This window comes from Lactuca sativa, chromosome 2, assembly GCF_002870075.4.
Source record: "Lactuca sativa cultivar Salinas chromosome 2, Lsat_Salinas_v11, whole genome shotgun sequence".
NCBI classification, from domain to species: domain Eukaryota; kingdom Viridiplantae; phylum Streptophyta; class Magnoliopsida; order Asterales; family Asteraceae; genus Lactuca; species Lactuca sativa.
In genome coordinates, this window is record NC_056624.2 from 224,080,565 (window position 1) to 224,100,039 (window position 19,475).

Genomic DNA, 19,475 nt, shown 5'->3' on the forward strand with positions numbered 1-19,475 from the left:
TTAGTTCTTGCCTTAAGGCCCAAACCATTACGATAATCATTGAATTATTACCACAAAAAAGAAGAAACAAAAGAGAACAAAGAATTTAGCATACAATGCAATTCACAAAATTTGATGGCTAAGCCCAAATAAATAAAATAAATATGCATCGTTTTCTTTCATTCCATAACCAAAAAAGAATTATATTGTATTTCTGCAAACATGTTTTCAGAGCTATAAAACCATCATTTTCCATGTATTTCTTTTTCAGTGAAGGGAACTCTCGTAAAAGCATCATTTATTCTTTAGTTGCTTCTTACACTTGTCGAGTGTCTTGTATTTGTCTATTATTTAGCACAGAGTAATTCTACATTACCATTTACCACATCTGTTATCCTCACCACAGTCAATAGTTTTTGTTATAAAAACATCAAAGATACTGACTAATCTGAAGTTGACTTTCTGAGATAAATGTATACAGTAGAAGTCAATGATATCAGATATGAGATTAAATTATTTCATTTATTTTTGGCTAAACAGAGACAACTCTATTACAATATGCATCACAATTGGGTTTGATTTCTAATAAAAAGAAGGAAAATAAAAGAATGATGACAACATGTACATTATATGAGCTTGCTTGCTTGCTTAAGCACAATATGCATCATGTGACTCACCTCAAGTCTTACACACACAAAGAAGTATTTATGTATGCTTGTTTTATCAAGAACCAGAGAAAGTACAGAAAGTGTATTGTGTACCTGTCATTTTTGTATCTAGATGCCTTCAGTGAGGGTTTGATGGTGTTTTGGACCAGCAGCGGATTGCCAACATTATATTATATACTATATACTATTTTAAAAGTCGTGGCTTGTGGCTTCTGGTATCTAAATAGATTAAATTCGAACCACCCATCGATCCTTTTGAATCCGAATACGATTGAATCCGACCCACCCATTGATTCCCTTCTCCTGTAACCAACCAAATTCCGGTTTCTTCACCAAAAAATTACGACCGACAAATCCAGAAATGCCCAAATCTACCCTCCATCTCATCGTATCATTGATTCTCATTCTCTTGCAATCTATAAACCCTACGTTCTCATCGTATCCTTGATTCTCTTCGTCTTCCTATCTGTAAACCCTACGTTGAAGATTTGCATTTACGGACTCTGTGTCCAAATACAACCGGTAAGGATGTTCCTATATCTACTGTATTTCGTCATTCCATCTCAGATTGCACTTTTTTTTTTATCTTCATTTCCTTCAACTGGATCCTCGAATGCATTATTTTAATAGAAAAATAAGATTGTTCAGTGTGATTTCCCAAATAGATTATACGCATCTTTTTGATCTTCATCTTCTTTCTTCTAGATATTACGCATCCTTTTGATCTTCATCTCCCTTTATCATGCATTTTTTGTATCTTCATCTTCTTTAGTCTGAATATTAAACATCTTTTTGATCTTCATCTCCCGCTATTTTCCTCAACCAGTAATAGGAATAATCAAATTTTTGTTCTTTAATGACTCCCATATGATATCAAAGTCTTCCAGTGTATATGAACAATTAGCAACTACAACTTTGTAACAATTCATCCTTCACTGATTGCATTATAATAAACAATAATATTACAACATGTAATTGGTTGAGGACCCAATAAGTAATCAAAGAAGGCAAAAGCAACAATTCTGCATGATGCCACTGTATAATCCTCACCACATACCACCATTTAAGATGCACATACAACTCCTCACTAATAACACCCGCCAACAAATTGTTCTTATGTTGGACCTCAATAACACCCCCTTCGTCCATTGATTTGACCACAAAAACCGAGTCTTATGACGACCACAAAAATCGAGTCTTATGACGACCAGACCCAACCCAGGCCGAACCTGAAAGAATTTTTGAAATGGTTTGGTTTGACTGGTCAAACTTTATTTGGTCAAAATCATGAGTGAATACTCAATTCCCTAAGAGAGAATTTTGATGTTATTCTCATAATAGAATTTATGGAATTTATGAAGAGTTTTGATTGAAACTTCAATCTATATAAAATCAAAATATTTCAAACCGTTTACAAAATTGAAAGTTAAAGGAAGATGAAAATAAATAGCACATTCAGAAAGCATGAGATAAAGGACCAAACATAAAAACTGGAAAGTGGCATTACTTTGTATTTTCTTTTTTAAATGGCAGAGCACCTCAAAGTCGAAACCTATGATTCAAACCAAGACAATCTCCAATAAAACTGTTAAAATCACAAGTGATCAACTTTGTATTTGAATGACATTGTTACAATTTGGTAGATTTTTTTAAGTACAATACTATAATTACAGAATTTTGATTGCAAATCAGCTTCATAACTAAGGATTGAATCATCTTCCTGGATTATTCAACAAAAGAGTGAAGTCATTTAACGATGACTAAGGTATGCTTTTACCCTTTTCCTTTTGGGTGTTTTTCCCTGTTTTTGTTTACAATAATTTCTGTTGTGCGCGTTTTCTATTATTCTACTTATCGTTGTTTCCTTAAGAAAGTTTTTTTTTTCTTTCTATCACCATTTGTTCTTTCTCCTTCTGCATGAGTGTTGCCTTTTACGTTAATGTCTTCTAACAAACGGAAAAGAAGTTCTACCTCTGTTGCGTCGACATCGGGTCGCTCAAGGAGGATTTCATTTCCCATTAATGATGATGTATTGCCCGTTTATTATGATTGTGGTGATTGCTCTTGTGTATGCGAATTCTGTGGTGCTTTATTTTGGTTTACTGAAAGAGTTCTTCGATATTCTCGAGTTAATCACCCATGTTATACTCATTGTTGTCGATCAGGTGATGTTCTTCTTCCAAATCCTATCACTCCACCAAATGTGTTGTCTCAGTTTTTTGAAGATGATAGTTTTATGCGCAATGTCAGAGCATATAATTCCATGCTTTCTATGACGTCTTTTGGTGTAAAGGTGGATGAAGAAATTAATAAAAGTCATGCTCCATACGTCTTCAAGGTATCTGGTCAGATTTCCCATTGGATTGGGTCTCTTTGTCCACAAGATGGTGGCCCCCACATTTTTTACAGTTATATATGTGTGATACTGAGAATGAGGTTGTTAATCGAATTCATTCTTTTCGTGAAGACAACAACGTGGTCTTATCTGTGGATATTGTTGCTTGTCTAAGTGACATGTTAACTACAAACAACGAATATGTGCGTACTTTTAAGACAACAAAAGAAATTTCGCAGTCTATGAGTTTGGATTCGTATGCAGTTTGTCTATTTAACACTTCCCCCGGCTGCCGGTACTTTGGGTTGCATCGTTTGTGGAGATGACGTTGGTGGTGCCTCCTATGATGGTGTCATATACTCAAATACAGTTTTACCTCAACGTATAAGTAAATTACATCCAAGTTACATGCCTTTGATGTATCCCCTATTATTTACGTACGGTGAAGCAGGTTGGTCTCCGCAATTTCAGATACACAATCAATCTTCTAGTCGGGATAAGAACCTGACAAATAATATGTTCTACAGCTATCAAATTCATGATCGTTTAAGTGTTTACTCGCTTTTATTATGTGGTCAGCGCCTATTTTAGCAGTATTTAGTTGATGCTTATACATGTATTGAACAATCAAGGCTAGATTACATTGAACATCATCAACAACAACTTCGTTCTGAGTATGTTACTGGCATTTATGATGCTTTGTCTAGAGGTGATACTGATACACAAGTCATAGGAAGGCGTGTATTTCTCCCCGCATCTTTCATGGGAGGACCTAGATACATGTATAAGCATTATCAGGATGCGTTGGCGATATGTAGGGTTCATGGTAAACCGCAATACTTCATTACTTTTACCTGTAATGTAAAGTGGCCTGAGTATAGGCGATATACAAGTACTGTTGGTCAAGGTAATATTCAAGATAGATCTGGCATTATTGCTCGAGTTTTCCGAATTAAAGTTGATGCTTTGGTTGACTTCTTCAAGGAAGATAAAACTTTCGGTGAAGTTGATGCGCGTAAGTTGTTCATCATATTGGCATTTTTATATAATTTGCTCTTGAATAATGTCATTGTTTAATATATATTTTCCAAATTATTACTATTTGTTTCCAGATCTTTACACTATAGAATTTCAGAAGTGGGGCCTTCCCCATTGTCGTTTGCTTCTTTGGGTTGCATCGCCGTTTAAAATATATGAACCCGCGGATGTTGACATATATATTTCAGCAGAATTGCCCGATCCTACAACCAAGGTTGCATTATATCGGACAATAACCACCTGCATGTTACATGGTCCTTGTGGTCTGTTAAATATGGATGTTCCATGTATGCGTGATAATAAGTGTAGTAAGCGTTTTCCAAAAGCCTTCACTTCGTCTACAACATTTGATGATAACGGATATGTTCATTATAGGCGACGCGCTGGGGTATGTCATGTACTCCAAAATGGCATAAAAGTTGATAATGCATACGTAGTACTCTACAATAAGCGATTATGCACCCGTATTGATGCACATATAAACGTTGAACATTGTGGCTGGAATATAATGATAAAGTATCTATTCAAGTATGTTTCAAAGGGTGTTGATCGTGTCCGTTTTGTCCTACAGCGATCTAAATCGACTGTTGACATTGCTTCTTCCAGCAAATTGCCTTTTGTCAATGAAACTAACACTTTTTTAGACGGTCGTTACATATGTACACATGAAGCTGCCTGGAGAATTTTAAACTTCCCAATTCATGAACGTAACCCAACTGTGCAAGTTTTAGCTGTTCATTTGGATGGTATGCAGACAACTATTTTTAATGGGAATACACAACTAAGCTTAGTGGTCAACAATCCTACTTTCGCTGTAACAACATTAACAGAATGGATGTAGAACAACCGCATAGATATACGAAGGGTCAATTTAACATATTTAGATTATCCTACAAAATTCTGTTGGAATGCCTCAGCTAAAAGATGGAGCCACAGATTTAAAGCAAATAGCTTATCAATTGGGAGGCTCGCATATGTGCACCCAACAGCAGGAGAGTTGTTTTACCTTAGGATTCTATTATGTCACCAAAAAGGGTGCATATCATACGATGATATTCGTACTGTACGCGGAATAACACACTCTACTTTTCGTGCGGCTTGTGAGGCTTTGGGTTTAACCGGTGATGAACGGGAATGGTTAGCAGCTTTTACAGGGGCATCTTCTTGGGCTACCGCAAGTGAACTACGGTCTCTTGTTTGTTATTTGCTTCTATTTTGTGAGGTAGGTAGTCCATTTCTCTTATGGGAATCTGCAAAATCCAAAATGGGGGATGACATTCATCATGAATTAACTTTAGAGTCTCCTACTCCCGACTTAAATTTACACGATGACATTATAGAACAACAAGTACTGTTGGAAATTCAGAAATTGTTACTTGCGTCTACACCATCTAGATCCCTTACAGATTTTGGCTTACCTCTGCCTTCACCGTCACTCCTTGCTGTACTTAGAAATCGACTCCTCCTTGAAGAAACAAACTACAACAAAGAATCACTAGCTTCTCAGCATGCGTCTATGGTTTTACAGCCAAAACCAGATCAACTTAGAATATATGAGGATATTGTAAATGCTGAACAAAACCAAAAACAACTACTATTGTTTGTATATGGACACGGTGGCAACGAAAAAACAAATCTATGGACTACAATACTGTCATACTTCATATCTATAGGAAAAATAGTGCTAGCTGTCACAACCTCGGGTATCGCATCCCTACTACTCCCTTCAGGACGCACTGCACATTCTAGATTCATAATTCCAACAGAACTTACAGATAGATCATGTTGCAATAATAAAAAGAAAACCCAACTTGCGGAGCTGTTGAAAAACACTTCAATGATTATATGGGATGAAGCTCCAATGAGTGATCGGCGATGCTTTGAATCTTTGGATCGATCGTTGAAAGATGTACTCGAAAATAACAAATGTTATTTTGGTGGAATGTCAATGCTGTTAGGCGGTGATTTCCGTCAAACACTTTCCGTTCAACCAAAAAGCACAAATTCACAAATTATAGCCCTAACTTTACCTAACTCATATTTATGGCCTCACTTTACCGTTTACAAGTTACACGACAATATGCGTCTATCTAATGCAGATAATACAACTATTCCTTCCTATTCCTTATCTGAATTTGCTTCTTATCTCCTTGATATTGGAAATGGAAATATTGGCGTTCCAGATGCAACCGATCCAGAAAACACAAAAGTTATAGATATACCTCCCAAATTTCTCATTGACACAACGAAAGGACTTCAATCACTTATAGATTTTGTATATGGATGTGAAATATTGGCAAACCCATCACCTGAAAATTTATCGAGCCATTATTTGTCCGACAAATGAAACCGCAGATAAGGTGAATGCTTTGATCTCATTGAAGAATACAGGTCATCAAATTGTGTATAACAGTTGTGATTCAGTCATCTCGCATACACAAGACACAATCAAATTAGACACGTTATATCCACAAGAATATCTTAATAAATTAGAATTTTCGGGGGTTCCAACACATGAATTGCTTTTGAAAATTAATACTCCCATCATGCTGTTAAGGAACATCAACCAAAAAGAAGGTTTATGTAATGGGACAAGACTAATTGTCTCCCAATTATTACCATCCGTTATCGAGGCCTTTATTATAACTGGAACTTCTGTAGGAAAGCGGGTGTATATTCCAAGAATCAAATTTGTACACAACACTTCCGATTTGCCTTTCATTTTCACCCGAAAACAATTTCCAATCAAAGTATGTTACGCAATGACCATTAATAAAAGCCAGGGACAATCTCTAAAGAAAGTTGGGTTATATTTACCACGATCAGTTTTCACGCATGGGAAACTATATGTAGCATTGTCAAGAGCCACCTCACCACAATCAATTAAAATTCTATTGGATCCTGAATGTGATATACCCGCAAATACCACCAGAAATGTCGCATTTAAAGATTTGCTAACAAAAGTTGATATGCATGAGGTTTGCATATCATCCATGATCTTTAAAATTTTAAATTGTACTAAATTGAATTACATACACGTCACATATATCTATACTACATCTCTAAATTACAATATGGTAGACTATACTAACTATATTTCATGTTTACACAGTCAGAAACACATGTCACTCGAAATGGATAGAATTTCAAACCTACGCACCGGATGCTTAGGAAAAATGATACAGGTGCGTGTGCTGCAGAAATGGAAGCCTAACTTCAGAAAAAACGAAACATGGTTCATCATCATAGATAAACATGTAAGTAATACTGAAAGTCAATATAGTATTTTACACTATATTACTTTGAAAAATAAAAGCTACAATCTTCTACATACATTAGGGGGGATGCAATTCAAGTACTTGGACAAAGAGCCGATCAATCATATGTTGAGTCTTCACTATTTGTCTCCCAATGTTACCAAATTAGTGACTATACATGCACTAACGTTGATCCATATCAAAAATTCATTTCCAACCCATTCCAAATAAATGTTGGGGTTGCATCAACGATTGAGGAAATACCATATGACGGTAGCATTCCAAAAACAAACTTCCACTTTTGTTCAAGATCACACCTAAATGTTATTGCCGACAAAAATATCAAGTATCCAGGTATAAAATCCTACATTATATATTCATATAAAGAATTATAGTTAACTTCATATTGCCATCTATTTTACCAAATTAAAATTAACGCTTTAATGAGTTATAAATACTAGATATATTACATATAGCACACTCGCTAATTATGCACTTATTATCTTCATTAATATTGAAATAGTGCTGAAGACATGCCAATAATTTTGTGGAAGGAGTGCATAGAATCTGCAGACAAGTTCAACCGAAAAGAACTGACATCACACTCTAATCCAGTAGTCATAGCCCTTACCAATATGAAAGCCACATTGTACACAGGTCAGTTCTAGATTTTACCTACCTGCACTGTAATTTTTACAGTTTCCTATTTCCAACTCATAATTATCTATTCCAAAGCAACTTTGAAACTAACATCTACTAGCGCAACACATATGTGTGTAAACCCCGAGATAGCAAAAACACGATCTCTAATCCACAGGTCATATCCATTCATAACAACACAAATAATATATATGTAGAAAAATATACACTACTAACTCAATAATAAAATAACCAGATTCCAAGGACAACTACCTGCACCATCCACCCCATCTGCTATAGCAACAACTTTACAACAATTCAACAGTCTGGAACACTCTCAAACTATGGTAAGCTACATGACTCTTACATTTCCTAATATTACTAATTGCTACAAACAACATATGCTAACAAAAAATGAATACATATGTAAGGAATAACATATGTGGTAAAAGCAACAATTTCTGACTTCACTTTTAGAGATACTTGGTATTATGTCTGGTGTCCCAAATGTGCGCGATCAATGTTCAAGAAAGGCGACGAGTGGTTCTGTACAACTCACAGAACAGCCAATCAACCAAATTTCCAGTATACACCTACATTAACTTACATTTTCCTGATTATTCTTAAAAACAACAATGTAACCATATTTGCACATGCAGCTACAAAATCGCAGCAATTATCGCAGATGCAACAAACTCTACAACCATCTTCATGTCTGATGAAGCCACACGTTGCCTCACAAATACATCCATGCAAGAAATGCTTAACAAGCACCCCGATGACACCAAAAAAGTTCTACCCTCAACAATTGAACAACTTAAAGGCTCAACAAGAACTATGTTTATAGAGTGCAGCAAATCATCCAGTTCCAGCAACATCCTTTATACAATCACCAAATTAACTACGTGTGAAATTTCAGAAAACCCAACCATATCACCGCTAACAACGACAGTTGCGCCAGCAACAACAGAACACACCGGAATCAACAACATAGACGTGACAATGCCTAAAAAATCACGCAAAACCGGTAAACGCCTACCACTCGGTCCTCCAGGTAAGATTTATAAATATTTCTATATTTATACAAACATTATATGACAGCACTCTTTATTGTGCAGTTGATGTTCCAAAAACCTTGACTCAGAAACACAAAAAATACAAGGACCAAGGATAAAACATAATCTCAAATGCAACCCTCATACCCTGCGACACAACCCACTACATTGTTAATATCTTATCTACACATCCAATGACATGTATTTATCTTTTCATACATCTTTGTATATCAATGAAACAAAAAATAAGAATGGTGTTAAACTATGTTAAAACAATTGTATCGTATGTATAACTGACAACCCTGGTGGTAAACTATGTTAAAACACTTGTATCTTATGTATGTCACATAGTTCGCTTACCTATAATAACCGTCATGTCCACTTCCACCATATGCTTTTACACACAAGACCATCACTTATAATTAATTAAATTATCTTTAATACATGCTTAACATCCATTTATCAAAAACCAAACAGAATTCTACATCTGCATAATCTACCTCCGATAATATCATCTACCAACACATGTACATCATGAATAAAAATAAAAGCATTATTCCACAAATTGAAGCAACGCTAAACAAAATCCAATACACAATGCATCTAAAAAATGATGTAGGCTACTAACATAAATCCCTTTTACTAACATTACATGGAAAATGGCGCATGAATATGCAACATAAATTTGTCCCGGGGCGGAGCCCGAGTAATACACCTAGTTATAATTGGGGAAGACGGTTGTTAGAATTTGAAGGACGAAGTAGTCTTTTGTACAAATTGATGTGGTTAAAATTTGAAATTGATAAAGTTTCCTGTTTATAAACAGGATGAGTTTTAATATATGCATATAATTAATACGGAGATAAAGTTATATGTAATTCTCAATTTGGAAACAATTGGAAGTACTGAATCTTCTATAATTGTTTGATTTAAAAGGATTTTGCATTTGTTTTTTTACATGTTTTTTGTTTGGAATTCTCAATTGTGTATATTGAATTATATGCATTTTTTTATACAAATATCCTTGTTTTTTTATGTTATTTTCATTCAAAGTTGTTATTCTGTATGGAATTTGTGATATTCTAACATGAATATTGTTTTGATAGTTGGTTATGATTCATAGATGAATCGATCTACGTTTGTTCTGCAATGAATTTATCATATTTTATCAAGAATATTGGTTGATTAGTTGGTTATGTTTTATTATTTTATTGATTATGGTGATACTTTTATATGAATATCACTCTTACATATTAATCTTACAACGGATCCAATAAACAACCAAAAAAAACAAGGTTGATGATGGACATTTTACCTAAGATCAACTTAATGGTTTATGATGTTATTCTATTATACAACTTAGTGTTTATGTTATTTTGTTTTGAATTTCTACAAACATCTTAGTATTTTTATTGTTATTCTGTTATGAATTTTTGCATACAACTTATTCTTTATGTTTTTGTTTTTTATATTTACAGGTTAAAAGGAACTCAAAGAAATAAAAAAATAATGAAGGCCAAGAAAGGAACATAGTCAAGACCAAGAACAAAATTTTTTTATTAGAATACATATAACTTAATTAAATTTTTTTTGTCATGAATTTGTGTGTATACTTTATTTTTGTACAAGTTCATATTTTTATGTATATTAATATTCTATTATGACTTTCTCCAATATAAATTTTTGTTTATATCATTATTCAGTAAAGAATTTGTAACAGCCCGAATTTTCAGGTATTATTTATTTATTTATTTTGGTAATTTGTGAGGAGACTCGGCGAGTTGGAGCCTAGACTCGCCGAGTATGATCGTGGATTTGGACGCGGGTTCGCGTCCGGACTCGGCGAGTCCAAGAGTGGACTCGACGAGTCCACGCTGTTTAATGAAACCCTAATTTCTCGGGTTTGAGGCATATTTAAAGGGCCTTATGGCTGTCATTTGCACTCATCAGTCCCCATAGTGAAACCCTAGAGCAATTGAGTGATTCAAGTGAGGGAAGGAGCCATTATTGATCTTGGAGTTGTTGTCTAGCAAGGAAAGAGGAGATCTAGCCAAGAAGAAGCAAGAGAGGGGTGGATTCTTGAAGATTTAAGGTCCATAACATCACATCTGAGGTACAATCCCGAATCATTCTCTGTTATTGTGATGTTCATGTAGATTTAGGGCTTTTGAACCTATTTGTGGCTAGATCTAGTGTCCTCATGGTCCCTTAGCGAGTTAAGGTCCTGGATCTGGACCCATAGAGGTCCAGAGCACCTCATTGCCAAAGCTTTATATGCATTCATGGAGGTTTTGGCTTGGGATCAATGTATTTGAGGCTAAAACACCATTCATGAGCTATTCAATGCTTGATGAGCATCAAGACTTGGACTTTACGTGGTCAATAAGCTTAAGGAGACTGGATCTATGAGTTAGTGAAGCGGATCTGACCTCAGAAGGTCGTTTGGGGTTGTGCATGGAATGCACTCGCCGAGTCCATTCCCCAGACTCGGCGAGTTGGTGCGGGTTGTTCAACGATTACGAACCAGGGGTTGAGTAACCAAGTCGGGTGAGTGACTCAGTGAGTCGGAAGAGATTCAGAGGGATCGGGTTCCCGTAGGAACTCGGCGAGTCCACGCCAGACTCGGCGAGTCGGGTTGACCGTTGACCAGTGTTGACTGGTTTGACTTCGTGGTATTAGTCAGCCAGAGTCAAGTAGTATTAAGTAGAAATACACTTGTGTTGTAGGAGGACGATAGCTCGGGAGATCGAGCACTAGTGGTTAAGAGATTTACGAGTTACCGAGACACGCGAGGTGAGTCTTCTCACTATACGTTACCTTGAGTGGTATTCTGGTTTGGCCAGAGGGTCTTATGTGCTATCTATGAGATTGTATGCTATGTGTTATTTGTATGTTGTATGACTATATGGACCGGACCGGAGGGTCCAACGATTCAGAACGGGCCAGAGGGCCCAGTGAGCTATGACTGGACCAGAGGGTCCGACGAGCTGCGGGACTGGAGGGTCCCGCTAAGACATCTTGACCAGAGGGTCGGGTTTAGCCTCGAGTGGCGTATTTGTGGTATGTGGTATTTTGGGGAACTCACTAAGCATTATGCTTACAGTTGTTGTGTTTGATGTCTCAGGTACCAGCGAGGACCGTGGGAAGGCGGCGGCTTGACCCGTACACACTCACACCGATGGAGTTCACATTTGAGAGATCTTGGGAATTTGTTTTGAAAACACTGTTGTTTCGGATTTGAAATTTTGATATGATACATTTGGTGGTTTTAAAAATTAAAAATTTAATTGGAATTTTACGTTGTTACAGAATTCGTCATGTTGTTAATATTTTTTTTATATACATTCTATTACGAATATGCTTTGTTGACTAGAATTTAGCAAGTGTATAGTATATTTCATGATGAATATTAGCTTGAAATTTAGGTTATAACATGAAATTTAAATATTCAGAATTTTAAAAATGTTGAAATTTAAAAATTTTAAATTTTAAATTTCGAAAATTTAAGAATCCTTTAAACTTCTCTTATTTCTATAATTAACTGAAAATACAATTACTATTTTACCCTTCCACATTATTAATCCATTTTTTATTAATATTTTTTTTTATTAATTACTAGGTGAAAACTCGTGGAACCTACAGGTGTTAATGTTAAATAGAATTTAAAATTTAATTATGTAATAAATAATATCTCATTAAGTTAGAAAACTTATATTGTATTTTTAATAAGTTTTTGATTTGTAAGTATTTAATTACACAATAAATGGTAAGTATTTAACTACAAGTGGAGATTTTTAAAACCATTACTTTTTACTCCTTCTTAATCGTTCATGGTGATTGCAGACACACATATACAGATACACATATTTCATTATCTACTGATTAAATGTATAATGAATAACGATGAGCAGATTTCTTTTAGAGGGTTTTGACCAATAAAAAACATAATTAAATGATTCAAGTAAAAAGTAATAACCTAGGAACAAATGAAGTTATGGTTTTTGTGTATTTGTCATTGAGACATTCATAAATCTAAGTCTTTTAAATTGATCTGGAAACTTCAAATTGATTGGAAGTAATAATTTTTTCATAAGCTTTGGTAATGCAATTGGTAAAGCTTCATTATACCAAGCTGCATTATGTAGACTGCTCTTTATCATGCCAACGATAATAAATTAATTGAACATCAATTTCAAAAGTAAAATATAATATATTAATGGTCTTTATAAATATAAAATCTGGTTTGTAAAATACTTGTTCAGCCATTAAAATAACATAATGGAAAAAATTTATCTTCGTTATTGAACTATTTAAGGATCCATGACTTGATGAAACGAATTTTCAAAGTGAAATCATCATTTAGTACATGTTAAATTATTTAAGTAAATTTTGTTGCGGTCATTACATGAAGATGGTCATTACATGAAGATGGTAGAACACATGCAGATACAGAACAGACATACATAAGAGCAGACACGCATATGTACATGTTTTTCTTTTCTGAATTATACATGCAGACACACATATACAGATACACAAATTTCATTATCTACTGATTAAATGTATAATGAATAACTATGCGCATATTTCTTTTAAAGGGTTTTGACTTACAGGTATTGAAGGGGTATTGAAGGGATGCAGATTAGAATCTTTGTTTTTCTTCTGCTCCTGCTCCAGTACTGGAATTGTGAACGATTGGAATGTGAAGAATCAACGCAATATGGTGACTATGTTAACGAATATAATAAATAATAAAATCTTTATAAAGTTTAGAGTATTACGATAAATAAGTATGTGATTGGTTCTAAATCATAATGTTAAATGTTGATTAATGAGTTTCCGTGTTTAAAATACATGCAGGAAATAGATCGATACATTTTTTTTTGTATTTTAAAAGATTATTGGATCTCCTTAATTAAATGGGTGACAATTTTCGGTCAAAGGATATAATAGGAATTATTCAACGCATCCAATTTTACTTTTAATCAACAAAAGACTATTTTACCCTTTATGATTTTTATCACACCAGGCCTTGCAACAATTGATTTTCGACGTCCATTTCCTCTTTCATCTTCAATAAAGTAGCCAGAAACACCAATAAATCCTAAAATCAACCAAAATATGGAACTTGTGACAATCAATCACAATGTTAAACCTTTTTCAAGATCCCAAAATAAAAGTTTAAACCCATTAAGCTTAAGTCGAATATCTTTAAAAATGTTTAAAACCACTTTCTATTTTAAATTATTCACTCTCATAAAACGTGTAGAGTTACTCTGTTAAAGTCTTCCCTGATTCTTTGCTAAACACTAAAAATACGAAAGGGAAAGGTAACATTTTTCTTACTTTGTAAGCTTTTCCTGTTGCTTGGTTGTACAATTAAAGCGGAATAGCTTAACATGAAACTATTCTGCCTCAATGTAGTCCCTACAAACAGAAATTACAAAAAGGACAAGGACATGTGAATACATTTTTCTTATTATAGTGTTTTACTTGGTCCATAAAAAATATTTATTTTCTGCTTGTAAAACAAATTATTAAACATATGACTTCATCTGCTATTTTTGAGGAAGTTAAATAGATAGTTCACTATGACTATATGTGAATACTTGAAGTGAAACACATGATTCACTAAATGATATACTTTGACAAAATTAAATGATCAAAAGAGAATTCATAACTTAAACGGTTCAAACAGATATTAGAATTTGGCATATATCCCAACTGTAAGTTTTGGTCATACATCTTTGTCATCAAAAACCCCACATCTGAACATATATCTTTTTTAAAATATGGGCATACATAATCCCTAAAAACCTATAAATAACACAATTTAAATGGTTATGATAAATTCTTAGTTTAAACCCATGACTAATAGCTTCCAAATGATTCAAGAGTGCAAATAAAGAATCAGTTTTATTCTTTAACATGTAATCATATTTGTTGTTGGTTGTATCTTAAAATGTGTATTCATATTTAGAAAAGAAAAGTGTCAAAAAGTCAACAAATATATAATACTTATGTTTAACAAATCATAAATGGCGATGATAAAAAAAGCTAGAAACATGTTGATTGTACTTCATCAAAATGGATTTTCTATTTTTAACTTTAGAAATGGCAACATTCTTTCACGAGCGATAAATAAAGATAAACAAATAAAAAATTGAGAAGTAGCATACTTTTTATAATTTCGAGCATCCTTGTCCAGACAAGCAAGGGTACCAGCTAAAACAAAGATCTGTAAGTTTCAACCAAAGATACAATCAATAAAACTGTCAAACATTATGTATAATGTTCAATTTTATACCCATGTGTAGGCACGAGCACATGAACCGGGGAACCGGCTGGAACCGGAACCGGCACCGGAACCCGATGGAACCAGTCGGGCCGGGACCGGGACGTTATTTTTGTGGATTTTTGGAACGGGGAACCGGTAGGAACCGGAACTGAGATAACCGGAACCGGTAGAACCGGCAAAAACCGAAACCGTATGATGCTATTTTTCGAGGACCAGTTCCAACATTTGAAGATACGACAAGAACCGGTAGAACCGTCGGGCCGGTTCGGTTCTTGATTTTGGCCGAAGTCGGTTCCCGGGTCGGGTCCGGTTCGGTCCTTTTGCTCATCCCTACCCATGTGTAACCAAAAATCATGTACACAATTTCTACTCCCTTGTTTCACAATCATAGTCTTTTTAGAACTGATATGATGTTCTCAAGTTTATCAATATGAGATCATGCATATCATTAACATTTTCCTAAATTTGAAAAGTAGTCTCTTGTAACTTTGATTATGTCTATTTCAAGAGATTTAGTTAAATTCATAAAGAAAAAAGTCTCACATTTTTTGTATGTTGACGAAAGCATTCGTTCTCATATACCAGGTGAGACACTTGCTTCTACAAACTGCCGTTTTCCTCAATTAAAGGTTTGTTTATAGCTTCCAGCTACCGATTCACAGACTGAAGATGAAGATGGGAAGTCTTTTTCCACTGTTTCACTCTGCATCTGTAAAGATCATTAACAACCACAAAGTTCAAAGTTATACCCAAACCACCATTTGAAAATAGATTCGAAAGAACAAAATTAATGGTCATTTGCAAGAAGTATAATACCCTCTACTTCATGAGCTGTCATCCGAGCTTTGTCACCTTGAACAAATGCTTATCGGCCATGAGATGAACTTACAGGTTGTTTTTTGTATATCTATGTATGATATATAAAAAAACATGATCCTGGTGGGATAGAGCTTCGACACCAAAAAATCAAAACATCTCCTGGAAAAAACATTTCACAACAAAGAAAAGTCAACAAAGATACAATGGAGACCCTATAACTACAATATGAGGGGAGAAAGATAGTACCTTAAATTTTTAATTTGGTAGAAGAAAAAATCGAAATGAATCATCTGATTGCACATTTTGTCGGACAATCACCTAAAAATCAAAAATAAATTGCCATATTGCAAACCCTAGATTACCATTGCATACAAAAAGCGACCATGCCACCTGAATCAGATTTACCTCTTATAGTTCATAATTAAATCAAAAAAATAAAGGGTTACCTGCTTCTGATTGGTGTGACAAAATGGCGAATTGTAGAGGAGTACGATAAAGAATTTCTTGGGGTGCAAGTTCTTTGTAGATAGAATTGTAATCCAATATACTATGTGATTACAAATATCTAGTTAAAATCCTTAATATGTGTTGTGTATACCAGCATACCATGTAAATTTGAGTAAGATTTCAGTCGTTATTTTTGGATATCAGGTTGGAATTCCTGATCTCATGGGATTGAGTTTAATTGATAGAACAAATAGGCCAAATTTCATGCGGGATTTCGCAAGATTACCTTTATTATTAGGTATGCAGATCTTGCTGATTAAAAGGAAATCTCAGTAATTTTAAAGCTGAGATCTCGGGTTGAAGCTGGTCATTATTATTCCGATGATCAAGTGAAATGGATTTTGATCAATATTATCTTGTATGAAATGAATTATAAGAAGAGTAATAATTTTGGCGAACTGGCAATGTTCTCATTTTACATTACATTTACTGATTTACATACATACATTTGAAATCTACTGTTGTAATATTATGAAATAAGGGATATTCCAATTATAATTATATGACATTTGATGCAATTAGGTAAGAATTAAACAGTAGAAAAGGAAATTAGTGGTTCAAATTCAGATTTTTCATTATCTTTTCTAAATTATATGGAACTAGTAATGAAAGTACATTGTTATGTTTTGCATTTAACATCATGGATATGAAGGAAAGTACATTAAATTTGTCAGAATGGTTTAATTAATATGAGAAGACTAAAAACCCTGTGTAGAACATGACAGATTAGCTGCCCAAAGTCAATTTCTTACACACACCATGTCATGGTGTCAAATACGTAGAGGGTTCAGAAAAAACAAACGTACTTAAGTACATAAGTATCCAAATTAATTGTTTAACTTCATTAAGTAAAAAGTAATATAAGGGGTTGCTTCTTGTTTTTTTCTTTGTTTTCCACTAAATGTATATAAAGTTTGTATCTATTGTATCTATCCAAACCGAAAAGGCCATCTAAATGGGACTGAATGACCATATTATCTTAATTTACACACATATATATATATATATATATATATATATATATATATATATATATATATATATATATATATATATATATATATATTACAATATTCATAAATTTTAACGTGGAAGGAGTTTGGAGGAAAAAATAGGTAGAGGGTTAATGTGTTAATATTAAGCCAACTTTGGCTTAAACCATCAAGTTAAAAAGGAACATTTATATAAATGTCCTAATTTTGTTTTTAATCCATTAAGTTAATTAAGTAAAACAAAAAACAGTCCATGAGTAATTCAGCATAGTTCCACCTAACAGCTATGATACCAATTTGTTATGGAGAATGTGCATGTGAACTTGTTTGTGGAAGGAATTCGAACAAGAAATGGGACATTAAATTGGCTTCTCTTATTACTTTGTGTATGTGCTTACAGAAGGAAACAAAGAAGAAAACTGGGAGAAACTCAAGACTGGAATAATGAGACTAAGTCAATCTCAAATTCTCAATATACATCTATCATATGTAGCCAAAGTCAAACCAGCATTTGACTCTATTTACAACTAACCCCTATACTTTGTGTTTAATCCAGCAACATATATATATTTCAGATCCACCATGAAGTCACTTTTCCCCAAGTTTGGTTTTCAACATTTCGATTTCAGTATTCAATGCATCCATTTCTGCAGCATGAGCAATTTTCAGTCGATTAAGCTCGTTATTCAGTTCTGTGATTTGTTCATCTTTCTTTCCTATAGCAGCTTGCTTCTCTATCGAGTTAAAGACTTTGCCAAAAACTTTGTTAGACATCTCCTTTATCAGCTTTGAATTTTCATCATGTGCTGTTGATACTTGTTTTCTGGAGGCCTCTATCACGTTTCCCATTGTTTCAATCTTACGATTAGACTCACTAATCATACGTTTCAGCTCAGCCACATTAGATTTCTCAGCTTCAAGAAGGGCATTTTCGTCTGTCAGATTCTGAATCTTTTTCTTCAAACTAGACTGTTCTTTTTCAAGAGTTGAAATCTTTTTGAGCAACACCTTAGGGTCATGGACTTTGGTTTCTTTTGACTTCGATGCATCATCTTTGACTGGTGAATTTAGATTCTTGCTAATGGACATGAAAGATTCTGAATCCGAACTTGATGATAATGTGAAGGAAGATTCTGAGCCTTCTCTTGTAGAAAAATGGAAACCACCTCCACTAGTGTCTAAAGTAAACTCATAACCAACAGGTGTCATGATATTATCTGTTTTACTCATTGGAGCAGAGGACGAAGTAGAAGAATCAACATGCTGTGTTTTGATAGGTGTTGTAAACTTATGAGTGTTCTTGCTCACTTCTTTAATCAAATGAACATGTTCATCAGCCAACGCCATGTGCATACGGGATAACTCTGTAACCATTGCTGTCAATTTAGACTTCTTGATATCGCCAATTTTGGGTGAATTTTCATCTTGTTCAATCACGTTAAGGATTTCTTTGACACGCTGCTGGAACCCTGATTTCCAAGAAATTTCAAGCTCGATTAGCATATAGATTGAAATGTAAAGATGTATTTAGTATGATAAATAAATGCTTTGTTTACCTTCCACATTTTCGAAAAGGAATGCAGAATTTTCTGGCATATTTCGACTACCCTGCCCTGGTGACTGTGATTTTGATTCTACGCCTTCCATATCAAGAGATCAACTGCCCTGAAATACTTGAATGTCATAAAATTGATAGAGATCAGTTAGTAACTGACATTTTTCTTTCTCTAAATTCAGGAACTCTTTAGATGATTACTCTGTATATTGACGCTGCCAAGTGGAACAAGACTTGTAGTATTAAAAAGGAAGAAGAAGAAGAAGAAAGAAATAAATAAACAGAGCGTTTGTTTTCTTATATTCTGTTTTATGTTCTTGATTCTTCTTGATT

General features: G+C 34.2%; 1 protein-coding gene across 4 annotated transcripts; it reads left to right on the top strand.

Moving 5' to 3' along the window:
- Window positions 1-318: 318 nt before the first annotated feature.
- LOC111883664 (ATP-dependent DNA helicase RRM3-like) lies at window positions 319-9,321 on the top strand. Of its 4 annotated transcripts, none has more exons than XM_052768713.1 (8): window positions 319-3,997; window positions 4,095-7,277; window positions 7,360-7,631; window positions 7,801-8,094; window positions 8,173-8,263; window positions 8,348-8,501; window positions 8,576-8,970; window positions 9,035-9,321. In XM_052768713.1, the coding sequence occupies exon 2, from the start codon at window positions 5,285-5,287 to the stop codon at window positions 6,365-6,367; it is 1,083 nt and encodes a 360-aa protein (XP_052624673.1). In that variant the 5' UTR covers window positions 319-3,997; window positions 4,095-5,284; the 3' UTR covers window positions 6,368-7,277; window positions 7,360-7,631; window positions 7,801-8,094; window positions 8,173-8,263; window positions 8,348-8,501; window positions 8,576-8,970; window positions 9,035-9,321. The 4 variants fall into 4 exon arrangements, with proteins under 4 accessions (XP_052624673.1, XP_052624672.1, XP_042755532.1 ...); XM_052768712.1 differs by having other exon boundaries at window positions 319-2,412; window positions 2,813-3,997; window positions 8,173-8,501; XM_042899598.2 differs by having other exon boundaries at window positions 8,173-8,501.
- Window positions 9,322-19,475: the final 10,154 nt, after the last annotated feature.

Excerpts from the sequence above, each read along its gene's own strand:
- LOC111883664 (XM_052768713.1), top strand. The coding sequence starts at position 5,285 with ATGGGGGATGACATTCATCATGAATTAACTTTAGAGTCTCCTACTCCC.